The sequence below is a fragment of the Apodemus sylvaticus genome, chromosome 6, assembly GCF_947179515.1.
Source record: "Apodemus sylvaticus chromosome 6, mApoSyl1.1, whole genome shotgun sequence".
NCBI lineage: Eukaryota > Metazoa > Chordata > Mammalia > Rodentia > Muridae > Apodemus > Apodemus sylvaticus.
Genome location: NC_067477.1, coordinates 109955528 through 109968881, shown reverse-complemented (window position 1 = coordinate 109968881; position 13354 = coordinate 109955528). Strand labels below are relative to the sequence as shown.

General features: G+C 43.7%; 1 protein-coding gene across 5 annotated transcripts in view; it reads left to right on the top strand.

The window, feature by feature from the left end:
• Positions 1-13354, top strand: part of Ldah (lipid droplet associated hydrolase) — a 75716-nt gene that overhangs the window by 50618 nt on the left and 11744 nt on the right. For all 5 annotated transcript variants that reach the window (XM_052186143.1, XM_052186147.1, XM_052186146.1 and 2 more), the window contains one exon: positions 7050-7284. In XM_052186143.1, coding sequence (XP_052042103.1) covers positions 7050-7284 — 235 coding nt within the window. The remainder of the gene's footprint in view (positions 1-7049; positions 7285-13354) is intronic.

Sequence of the window (13354 nt, the reverse complement as noted above, 5' to 3'; positions counted from 1 at the left end):
TTTGTATGTGGGTATCCAGTTGTCCCAATTCTGTTTACTGAAGAGTCTGTCCCTTTTCAGTACGTGTTCTTGACAACTTTCTTTTAAAAATCAAGTGTGTGGTAGGTTCCTTGTTTTGTTTTGTTTTTTATTATAGCTGTCTATTTTATGTGATGTGGTGTTGCGGAAATATTAAAAAAGAACACCGGCACATTCCCGCACTAGTGCCAGCAAGACACTGGCGATCAGCAGACCTGCCTTGCCTGCCAAGGATCCACCAACTCTCCATGGCTAGGCCCACGCTCCCAGGATCTGATAGCCTGCCCACTTTCCAGCCCCTACTCGGCCAACCCTCTGGCGAGGATCGCACAAGCACATCTCACTTCCACACAAAGTCCATCCATCCCAATTACCCGGTAGAAGCATGAGCCTTAATGCTTGATTAGTTAGCCAATAGATTTATGTATATTATAATCACAATTACAAGATACCAATACAGTCATTTCAGAGCCAAATCAAAATGATAAAGCTTTATCCCAATATTTCTAACCTTTTGATAACATCACATCTGAGCCATCTTGGTTTCCTTTTTCTCTCCTCCTGTGACCTCTGTGTCTCCCCAACTCCTAGCTCTGCCTCCCTTTTCCTGTCCAGTCAAAGGCCCTCCACTGCCCTAATATGATCGGACATGGGAAATCCTACAACAGTGTGATACTGCATTTTCATACAGGTTATTTTATGTGTGTGTGATGGGATTGGGGTACCCATGATTGCAGTAGCAGCAGTGGTTGGAAGAGGTTGTCCCTTTTGAGGTGTGAGCCACCTTGGGTGCTGGCAAAAGAACTCAGGACCTCTAGAAGACCAGTACATGCTTTTAACTGCTGAACTATGTCTCTAACCCCATTGATTAAACTCATCCTTAAATAAAAGTGGAATTGTTTTCCTGATACCTTTTAGGGAGTAGCTGGTTGGTGGTGTATAGAAACATTACCAATTTTCTTTTGAATGTTGATTTTCTTATCCTGCAACTTTACTAAACCCCGTTTTTAGTTCCAGTAGATTTTTAGTGTCTTCCTTTCCACAGTTTCATTCCATTCTTCCTGATTTGTATACCTTCTGTTTGCTTCTCATGCCTAATTCCCTGTCATGGAACATGGTGTTAGCACCAGGGCCTGGTATGAGACACATTATATCTATACCGAATTTGTTATGAAATTTTATAATGGAAGGATGTTATATTTTTGTCAGATGATTTTTCTGTATTGTTGACATGATTGTGTAGGTTTTACTTTCCATTCTTTGGGTGTGACCTGTTGTATTTGTAGATTTATATTGTCTTTCTTATTACCTATTAAAATGTGATAAGAGATAAAGAAATGTGGAAAAAGCTGAAAGGTGTTGGGAGAAGAGATTTTTTTTTTGGTTCATACCTAAAATATTAACTAACGTTAGATGAAAATGTATTTTAGGGCCGGGTGGTGGTGCTGCACGCCTGTAATCCCAGCAGTCTAGGAGGCAGTGACAGGCAGATTTCTGAGTTCAAGGCCAGCATGGTCTACAGAGTGAGTTCCAGGACAGCCAGGGCTATACAGAGAAACCCTGTCTCGAAAAAAAACAAATCCAAAAAACCAAAAAAAGAAAAGAAAAGAAAATGTATTTTAACTAAATTATGAGATTGAATGGGGATGCAAATTCCAACCATAGAAATGTAGAAAGTAGAAGAATGGGAAAGGCCTTATCTTGTAGTTCTTGCCAAAAGAACGCTGTTTTACAGCCCCAAGAGAAAAAATTAACCAAAAATGAAGTTGACTTCCTTTATAGTTATAAAAGTTTACTCTTTCAGGCTCTTCAAGCAATATAAGAAATGCAAGTAGTGATGTCATTACTGGTAGTGCAGAGATTGAAATATAATAACCAGATATTATAAATAACATCATGCAAGTGAATTTGGGGATTTAAATTAAATGGACTCAAGCCCGGGGAAGGAGGTAAATATATAAAAGTAAATTCAAAAAGAAATAGCCTGGATAAGCTTGAGCTATTAAATAAACTGAATCAATCAATAGTCCATACTCTTTTGGAAAATAAAAACCATTACCAGATAGCTTCATTAAACGTACAGAGCATAAATAATTGTGGTATTTTACTGAACTTTCTAAATAATGGGAAAGGGCCCATGCTTTGCAACTCGGTGAAGTCTTGATATACAATCCTAGTCACAAATGAGAAAAGAAAGAGAGAGACCATTCCTAGTTACCAGCATTCACAAGTCCAGCCAGCATGTTACTGGACAATACTGACTGTGCCGGGCTGGCTTCCTTACCGCATTGGCACCCCCGGACCTAGAAGTCTAATCTTTGTGCTACTCCCTCAGCCGCTCCCAAGCTGTCTCCTCCTTAGCTTGTGGGGGATCTCTTCCAGCAGGGTGGGGAGAAAGGTCTCCCCCAGGGAAGCTCAGCAGGCCAGAGAAGAAGCCCTTGCTGTCTCAGTATCAGCGAATACTTTGCACAAACCCATGCATTTGAAATCTGCCAAGTCTCATTAAATCCACAGCATCTCTTCAGCTATCACAATGAAAGGACTCGTGATATTAGAATTACTAGAAAGCTAGAACCCTGTCTTGGGAGATGGAAAGTCATTGGTTAATAAAACACCACTCCCATTCCTGAAAGATTTTTCACCATTTTTACCCCCACAGACTCCTAAAGCATGCTGCTTGGTCTTGAAGTAAAATGCCAAATCCCTACTTTATACTCTTAGCTTTAGAAAATGCACAGCATTTAAAGTTGTCTGGAAAAAGCTGTTTCCCCCTTCCTCCCAAAACATTTTTACTCAGGCCACACAGGTGCTCCAGGAGTGAGCCCTCAGTTCTGAAGAGTGGAGGAAAGCCAGAGAAGCTCAAATTATTGTGACCAAAACGGAAACAAAATATCTCAATTATTGTGGAAGAGAGTCTACAGGAAATAGCTGAATACTTAGCTGAGAGATGGGACCAAGAAAAAATAAGATATGATTAGAAAGAAGAAAACCCTCCTCGGTTTTCACTCTCAGATCCCTGTTCCATATTAGCAAGAGACACAAGGGGAGAATTCCAGGGACAACTAGCCAAATTTAGCATTTGGGCATCGTCATCCAATAGGTTACCACGAGAGAGGAACTGCCCACAGCAGAAGATGAAAAAGAGCCCGAGCCAAGCCTCTCAAGGCCCACATGGAGAGAGCACGGATACATAGAGATACATGAAGAAAATGGTCAAACAGTCGTTGATATCTGAAATCAGAGAACAGACCCACAACTGATGCAGTCCAGCCATTGGAGAGGAGATAAGAACCAGCATATCTAATGTATTATAAAGAAACATTGTGAATGAAAAAACAGACTCTTAATTCAGAGTCAGAGAAGAATGTCTTTTAAAAAACACAAAGAAAAATAACGTGAAAAGCCCAGGTGGGCTGCCTGGCTTACTGAATAGAGGCATATGCCTACAAGCCTGACAGCCTGAGCTGGAGCCCTGGAGCCCACGCGCAGGAAGGAGAGAACCAGTTCCTTGCCTCCTGTTACAATCCACGCATGTGCACATGCGTGCCCTCCACACACAGAGATAATGAAATATAAATGTTAAAATATAAAAATGTTTTTAAAAGATCATTTGGAAATGATCAAGAAATTTGAATAGATATATCTCCACAAAAAGAAATACCATTGGCCAGTACATATCCGAAACTCTGCTCAGCGTCACTAATCACCAGGGACATTCAAGTCAAAGCCACAAAGTTGTATCACTGGGGATGTGTTAGGATAACTGTTGTTGTGACACACCGTCCTCCAGATATGGCGTGGCCACTGCCCTGTTGAACAGTGTGCAGCTGTAATTACTGTCAGGGAATCTGTACATATTGAGGTCATGGGGGAGGGGAGGGGCTCACAGAGCCCCACACCAGCACTGAGAATTTATAGACAATGCTAGGACAGAGTTTTTCTTAGTGTAGCCACCCATAAGTTGCTGACAGCCCCGAAAGTAACTCCAAGTAAGCTCATTGGGTGAAATCATTTTTTGTCTCTGTCATTGATGCCCTATGTGGGGGTGAGTATCTTTTTTTTTTTTAATTACACAACAGCTATTTAAAAAGCAAGAGAGGGCCGAGGAGATGACTTAGCAGGCAGAGTACTGATGATGCATATGTGAAGATCAACTTCCAATTTCCAGAACCCATGTAGTAGCCAAGCAGGCTGGATAGCCAGCAGAGATCAGAGTGAGAGAAGGGTATGCAAGGTGCAACCGATTACCAGAACGTAGAATCACAAGTTGAAACTCTGGTGGGCACCAGTGCCAAGGCAGGGAAAACTGCATGGTAGTCGAATTCCTAATGGCTACAAGTAGAGAACTCTGAAGTTTAAAAATTCCAGGAGGTCCTAGACATGTGGGAACTGTATTTTGAGATTTGGTTTCCCCCAAAGCTCAGTCAGGTTCTAACAGAAGATATTGTAGAATTATTATCCCTTTGGACCTCTGGCAGAAAGCAGAGACCAGAAAAAAAAAAAACCTACTCCGAAATACACAAGAATAACTAACACACACAAGAGTAACTAAAATCCACAGTGTGCTGCTTACACCATGCTTACAGAAGTTTCTTTTCCCTGTTGCATCATGTCTAGCTAGCAAGGAGAAAATTACAAGACATGCTGAATAGCAAAATGCACAGTGAGACGGGAGTAAGCAACAGACTCATGTGTGCAGGGATATGAAGATTAGCAGGCTGAGAATTCTGAGCAGCTAGGATGAACATGCTAACAATTCTAGTAGAATGGATGGCCAACATGAACTCCTGCAAGGTGTGGGAATAGTATCCATCCAAATTACTGTAACAGAAGTGAACATGGCCTCTGTTAAGGACATGACTAACTTAAAGATGGCTAAGTAAAGAATTTCTGAACTCGAAGATATCTCAATGAAAACCTGTACTGTCAGAAAGCAAAAAGAACAAGGAATAAACAGTGTCTGAAGACGTTAGGGCTCTACAAACTTGTGACTTGTGTAACAGGAATACCGTAGAGACGGGAAGAAACAGAAAGCACTCTAAAAGATAATGTCTAAACTCATGTGAGACCCCTCAGAAGACACCACCCAGGATGGACACCTTCCTAAAATAGTTAGACGACGACGTGCATGCCCAAAGTACAAAGATAAGGAGAAAAAAACACACCCTACTTACAGAGAATCGAAGGCAAAAATTACTTCCAACTCCTCAGAATTTACAAAAACAGGAAGAGAGACGATGTGATATATTTCATGTGGAGGAGGGAAAAAGAAAGAAAAACACCAACCTGGAATTCTCTGCCCTGTGAGATTATCCTCCCAAGGGTAAGGAAAATGAAGGCACTCCACACAGAAGCAGCTGAGGAAGAGTCCTTGTCAGTACCTGCCTTTGCAAGAACTGTGTTCCATTCTTCTGACAGAAAACCCTGGATCAGTAACTAAGATCTGACTAAAGCTTGAAAACAAATCTCTATCTGTATCTCAAATATCTATCGGTAAAAGAAATACTGTCCAAATATGCATACACTGGAAAATTAGCAAAGATAAGGCCAATGTATATGAAGTTTATAAACACGAGGTTGAACAAATGATTTAAAACTAGGAGCTTTGCTGTGTTACATAAAATTAGTTCAGCAGCGGCCCCTCAGTTGGGAAGAGATGGCGAGCACTGGGCGGAGGCAGAGAAGGAACTGCCATTGCCCGGCCGGCTGAGCACTGTCCATCTTCCCCTGCCTCGCTGTTTGCCGTAAAGAGACTTCCTATGTGCATGTTTATATTTGACATGCCTCCCTATGTGTGTGTTTGCTCAACTTTAAGTGTTTAAAGATAAAGCCAGAACTGGTGCTGAGATCGATCTGACAGCCTCAGTACATAGCGGAAGGAGGGAGTTAATTCTCGTGAGTGGCCGCTCTAGATGAGCACCTTGGCGTACACATGTACACTCAACACATACTTTAAACAAATTTCTAAATCTACTAAAAATTAGGGGGTGGCTGGAGAGATTGCTCAGTGGTTAAGAGCACTGGTTGGTCTTTGAGAGGACCTTTGATTCCCAGCACCCACATAATGACTCAAAACTGTCTGTAATCCCAGTCCCGGGGGAGCCAACACCCTCTCCTTACGTCTGCACAATATAGTGCATGAACATACATGCAGGCACAACACCCATACACAGAAAATAAAAATGAAAAAAATCTATTGCCTCTTTTCACTTTTCTATTCTATGATTTTTAATATTATTAAGGTTCCCTGTTTATATTACTGTTAACAGAATATATATAACTATTTTGACTTTTCTAATCTCCTGTAGAGATCATCTTCACATGTTTTAATAATGACCACGTGGTAAAAAGTATCTGACTTGAAATGGTTTTAGGGATGCTCATGTACATCTGCTGAAGTATTTGGATATAGTTCCTGTTTTTCTGATACAGCTGGTTTGATGGTTTTGGGGTTTTTTTTTTTTGTTGTTGTTGTTGTTGTTGTTTTGTTTTGTTTTGTTTTGTTTTGTTTTGTTTTGTTTTTGTCCTTTGACGCTTTACAGTGAAGTTAAGAGATGCTGCTTTCCAATAACTGATCTAATCCATTGGGAATATATTTGATTCTGTTGAAAATTAATCTGACTGTTAGCATTAGGCATAGCAGAGCCTTTCCAAAGGGAACTGTCTAATCAAGGGAAGCTAATCCTTAGACGAAATGGCACCTCCCGTGTGCCCTTCGAAATGGCACCTCCCGTGTGCCCTTCAACGTCCTCAGTGCAGTACTGGTTCCTGCTGCAGGAATCCGTCAAGGGATGGTTAATTACTATCACCGTCTAGGAAGAGTCAAAGAGAACCATTCCCCTTTCCAGCAGTTAGCCCCAATACCTCCAAGGAATGAGCATAGGTTCTACCCAGAATATTCACAGGGTAAGAATACAGTCAGCTTTCGCTCAGTCTGCCCAGGTCTCTGGTGGTGTTGCGAACTAGGAAGAAGAGCAGACACGGCCACTCCTGAGGAAACCCTCTCATCCAAGTATGTTCCATTCTCGCAGGTCATCCACGCCTTTCTGCTGTTCCCAACTATCGAGCGAATGTCTGAATCCCCCAACGGCAAGATTGCTACTCCACTTTTGTGCTGGTTTCGATACATGCTCTACGCTACCAGCTACTTATTTCTTAAGCCATGTCCTGAAATAATAAAATCCTTCGTAATCCACAAAGTCCTGGAAAAAATGAGCTTTAAATCTGAGCTTCCTTTGACGGATGTCCTGCAACCATTCTGCCTTGGTAAGCATGTTTTTTTTTTAAGGTGTGTATTTGTAGTGTAAGGAAATGTCTACAGAACAGTCTCAGACAGTGCATGAAGATCAGTAAGTTCGCTATTCAGCTCTTTCTACCCCAAAGCTTAATCTAAGAACAGAACTTGTGACTCAGTGAGGGGAGCTTATATGAGAACTGGAGAGAAAACCTTCACAGAGCGCTGGTGTTCTCTCCTGCTTCTGGTTCTGCACTGCAGCTACGGCACATGTGCCCTGGCTAGTATGGAGCGTGTGCGGAGTCTGCACAGAAATCCACGGTGCCCTGTAGGTCAGCATCTGTGAAAACAGCCTCACAGAGTCAACAGGCTACGACCTGGATGCTAATCTTTTAAGTCAGTTTAGAAGAGTTTAAATTACAAAGAGTAAGTAATCACCATGCTGATATATTTTGGTACTGGATACTTTGATGCTGGATGCGTTATTTTCTAAGTATACCAGGGAATAATGTTGCTAATCTGTATTTTCGGATAATAATTACTTATTATATAAGTAATTATATACTTAGTTTATAAATGACTTCAATTCTTTTTCTTTTGTGTACGGGCGTTTTGCCTGCGTGTATGTCTAAACTACATTGCCTGGTGCCCGTGAAGGCCAGAAGAGGTCATCAGCTCTAGATGAGAAACATAAGAAAACATTTTTGTTTCTCTGTGTAGATGAAGTCTAAGTACAGTGTGTTTAGTGAGTGTGTACTGCATATATGAGCACTTCATTTTTTGACTAAGCAAGTGCTTTTGTAAAGGCATTTTCTAGTCACTTCTACACAAGAGTTATTACTACCTTCTTAGAGAACTAGCCCCCGGAAGTCACCGGTGAGAACAGTTCTTCCCTGCCCTTGCACCGATTGGCCTCTAGCATGTCTTCCAGTAGCTTCTGGTGGATTCCAAGGAAGCAAGACAGTTTAACCACAGCACCTATTCCCCTTCCCAACAAGGGTGACCAGAGCCTCCCAGCCACATTGCTGCGGGCTTTCTCCACAGCCATGGTAGACCCACCACCTTCAAGTAGACCCTCAAACCTAGAATGCACTTGGCCCTCTCGAGCCTGTTTCATCTGGTTTTCCGAGTCCCTGGCTCTGGCTCTCTATTTCCAATATCTGAGTGGTCAGTACTTCAGTGACCTAAGTTTCTTCCCAGTCTGTGTAACCTTGGCTGCCGGGAAAGGAAGCAAAAACTATTTCCCATTCTCTTGGAATCCTGCACTTATGACAGCTTGGATATCTAGTTCAACCTAGTAACCCTGAGGTGATCATTAGCCACGCGTCTCAGACATCCTAAGCAGCGCATCTCCTTCCTCCTCTGGCTCGCCAGTGTGCACTCTCTCCTCTTGCAACAATCATCACAAACATAAGCTGCCTCTGTCCCGCCACCTGGTCATCCCTTTGGTGACTTCCTGAAGGCTGGTTAGTGAGGGTGGTCAGGGAGCCCTGCCACACCTTATGCCTTGCATATAAAGGTAACCAGGATTCATAGCAGCCGTCTCCGTGCTGCGGTGGTCAGGATACCTGGAAAGAAAGCCAGGCCAGAGTTCGTTCCTGTCCTGCTTTTGGTCCTGCTCCACACTCCCCGCAGGCCGCCTCGAGCTCTGCTTGCCCTGCAGAGGATGACCTTTCACTTGCTGTTTGACTTGCAGGCTGCCTTGCAGTGTTTGCAAATTATGTAATGTCTGTGCTCCTGGAGAAATCTTACGGAAACAAATGGAGGAAGTCCAAGCCGTAGATTATAAATCCTGCCCTGTCTGGAGAGGGCAGTGTCCTTTAGTTTGTGCACACACATTTTTGTTGTTTTCAGCTCTGAAAACTTCAAAAACTGAAATGTTCAAGTGTTTCAAGTGATGCTGCCCTTTGGCAAAGATCGCATCCCAAGCCCTCTACTCCCTCTTCCCTCTAGCATAGTGAGTTCTGTGGCCTTAGAGTTCTTCTCCAGTGGAAGGAGAGAAATGTCACCTTCCCATCTAGAGAGTGGCTCTAACTCAATTAGCATATAGTAAAAACATTGCCTCTGCATTCATCAGGGTAATTAGATTGTAACTAGATTGTCTAAAATGTTATTTTTAAAGACTATACATGGATTTCCCCCCTTAATTCAGCTCCGGAATGTTTGCTACTACATATTTTCCCTGGAGTAGATGTGCTTCTGTCTCATGAGAAATAGGCTCCCACTCAGTCAGCTAAATTAGATTTTCTGATCAAAGCTAAAAGAAAATATATTTTAACTCAACAGTATCACAGGTCAAACAGTTAACTGTTTAAAATGTTTGAAGGTCTTTTTGTTAGGCTGAACTGATGGTTTAATTCCTTTCCATTACCTAACAAGAGAAACATAGCCCAAGACATGAGGAGCTCCTACCAGGTTATGGTACTTTGTCAAATAATCCTGTGAAAGAAACTTTTATACTCTCCCCTCTTCCTTCATCAATATGGAAATGACTCTAAACTGTTTAGTGAGCTAATGATGCAAGTTTCACTATAGGTCACAAATTTCTTAGAAAATATTCTTAGAATATTTTCATATAGTCCTAGAATAATTTTTTTTTTTTTTACTTTGGGGAAAAAATCTGCTCTGTCAACTCAGATGCACAGGTTTCATCTGTTCATAAAATCAACCCGAGGACTTAGTGACCAGAAGGCATCCACCTAAAATCCAGAAAGAAAAGACCAGAGTTTGTGCTAGATTTCAGGCCAAAGGTGATTGATCCTTGGTCCTAGGAATATATTCGTGTTTTTCTGAAATTTTTTTAACTTAACGTTTTTAAATTGTCTTCTAGTCTACAATGTGGTCGTTGTGATAATCATCTACCTGCCGACCTCTGGTTACATTTTTTACTGTAGTAAACACACTGTTACTTAGATAAGATTGAACATCTGCACACTACATGGATGTTCATAATGACGGACAGGCAGCCATTGCGGTGTGGCGGATCTGTCTCACGGGTGTTCATAATGACGGGCGGGCAGCCATCGCGGTGTGGCGGGTCAGTCTCATGGGCAGTTTACTGGAGTCCTGGCTCATAAAGAAACGTAATGAAGTGCAGAAGCAAGAAACATTTTCTAAATTACGGAGGAATTTTAGAATGGGTGAATTTCTTTTCTAGATCTGGTTTGTATGTTGCAACATTGACAACGATGAAAAACAGTGCAAGCAAGGAAGACTAGATAAGGTCCCTACTAAATGTCTGTGTCTGGGTTTCCATGTGTGTCTAATTCTGTAGTCTTTTCTCGGAGCCTCCTGGTTTGTGCTGTCCTGTACCACAGCCCTCTCTGCGGTGGACCTCCATTCTAACTGAAGCACTTGTCTCCCGGACCCTCCAGTCCCCCAGTCTACCTTCCACTCTGCTTTGCTGTGGTGCAGCCTTGCCACACCCTGCAAATCCTGCCATGCCTAGGAATAATCATAACGTGTGCAGGAAGAGGTAGTCATGTTGGTAAAGGATGGGAATGACTGTCCAGCCACCTGGCCATCCCTCTGGTGACTTCCTTTGGTGACTGATGGTGGCTCTTGTTTGTTGGGTGAGTAGGGTGTAGCAAAAGGTACTGATAGGTCGTCGAGGCTGGCCCCTAACTCTGTCTACCCACAGCAGCCAGCTCAGTGCTGGCCTTACAGCTGTGTGCCCCCACACTGGCCTGCAATGCTCACATTCTGCGCTGCAGTGTATACGCCCACATACAGTACATTTTCTACCCCCCACAGTTCGCCTTCGCTGATTAAACCATGTCTATCTTCAGTAATTCCTTTTGCTTCAGTACCAACAATCTTCGTCCTCCAGACTGATTGCAAAACCAAACAATTCCAGAACATTTTACTGTAAAGTCCCAGTAGCAGCAGCAGACCATACACCTCCAAAGAGCTGCACAGCCTCCGCCCAGCCCCACATTCGGTTTCATTGGGTATCTCTTTAGAACCTTCCTGTTTTTCCCCCATTGATTGTGCTTTTTCTTCCCTTGCATCGTCACCCCTGGGTGTTACTAGCTAATGACTGCTATCAAGAGACGCTTGGACTTCTCTGGGATTACTCATCGCACTTCTCTCCCCCTCATCCCCCCCATCTTCGGACTCCATTGTGATGTCGTATCTCGACCGCTTTAAATCAAACAGGCTTCTCCTCCTGCCCCTCCACACCTAGCCAGCACCCGTCCCCCTCAGCCCTTCTCATTTATGTCACTGAACCCTTCCTTCTTTTCACATACTTGCTGTAAGACACTGGGTAAGACAGTGGGTGAGACACGGCCCTGCCTCTGACTTAACCAGGGAGTGGGAGAAACGGCCGTGGACAGTTCAGTGCCTCCCAGTGCCTGCTGTCAGGACAGAGACAGCACAAAAGTGGTGTTTGGAGGAAATCAGACCTAGACCAGTTCCAGAAGAGATTACTTGAGATTGGTTCTGAGAGTGACAGGGTGGTCTGAGGATAGCCCCATGGATGTGTGGGGACAGGCCATGGGTTTTACAGAAGGCAGCTTTTGTTGCAGACTAGGAACACTTGGAAAACCTGCTGCATGGTGAATGCCCTGTTGGTCCTTGGCCATCAGCCCTCTGTCGGCTGCCCTGTACCCTTTAGCCTCTCTCCTGTACATCCCATGGTGACCCTTGAAGGTTAAGCAGTGCAGAAGGCGATGGTAGTAAGGAAATAGAGCACTGGCTTCCCTGCGAGCCTTTTACAGGTGCATTGAGGCTTTTGATGAAACCCGAGTAAATAAACCTTTCCCCAGGTCGCCTTCCCTCCGGGCTCTGTTCCCGTTCTCCTGTTCTGAGCATTTCCTTCTCCACAGCGCTCAGAACTCAGCCGTGCTCTGGGCAGCCCCTGCCAAGAGCAGTGTTTTCCACTAAGGAAATTACACTTCTGTTTGGTATTGTTATTATTAATATTTCTGACCATTGTACTGCATGGGGGCATTGCTGAGGAATGACAAAGATGGTGTTCTGAGTGACTGCTGGGAAAGAAACGGGGAGTCTTGTCTAAAATAAAAGAAAAAATAGATGGAAAATGATAAGGAAAGGAGGTAAGAACAGAAATAGGCGGGAGGATATTCCCAAATGAAATTGTATTTTCATAAATATGAGCTTATAAAAATATTCAGATTTTTTCCCTACTCAAGTCTGTACTCATTTTGACGTTTGGTCATCTACCTCTTTTTTTGTTGGTTTCTGGAAGTTTTAAAATATGTCCAGACACCAATACTTTTGGCCTCTGGTGCCTATCTTTCTTTATTCTATAGATGCCCTCCTAATGCCCAGAATAGGCAGCTTCTCTCTGAAGACCCTGATGGGCAGCCATGGGCTCCACACCCTCCTGTGTAATGTGGTTGCTGCTAGCCTGGCCACGGTTCAGACTTCCTGACCTGGGGTTCCAAAGACCACTCGGCGTCCCGTGCAGACTGTACTTCCTGTTAAGAGGCTTTCCCCTGGGCTGGAGGAAACAGTCTCAGTACCAGTTCAGGTACTGTTCCTGCAGTCCTTCAGAGGGTTCCTTCCCTGTCACATGACCATGCTGGCCAAGACTCAGGTAAAGCTCAGGGGTAGCCCTTCGGAAGTCTCTGGAGCTTTAGGCTCCCACTCCACTCCACTACCAAAGCCAGCACAGTCACCTACCCAGATGCACTTGTCTATGATGCAGAATGCAGCTAGAGTTTGCTTCAGTCAGACATGGTCAGCTGCCACTGAAAACAGAGGTTATTTCTTATAGCTCCCAGTAGTGGGGTACATGTCACAGCACACAGGACCACACAGGGAGGCACCTTATTAGGTTAGGAATCAGAAGGGACAGATGACCCACAGCCTGTGTAGATTCCATGGAAGGACGAAATGAAACAAGTGGGGAGACCTAGGATTGGCCATTAGAGATTCTAAAGTCCCCAGGTGGTCTCTAGTTGCCTGGTCCCTGGCCCTGGGGTGATTTCAAATGGAAGAAGTGGAGGATGCTGGGTTGCTCTGTCAAAGCTGTCCAAATAGGCCAGGCAGTGGTGGCACACGCCTGTAATCCCAGCACTCTGGTAGGCAGAGGCAGGTGGATTTCTGAGTTCAAGGCCAGCATGGTCTACAGAG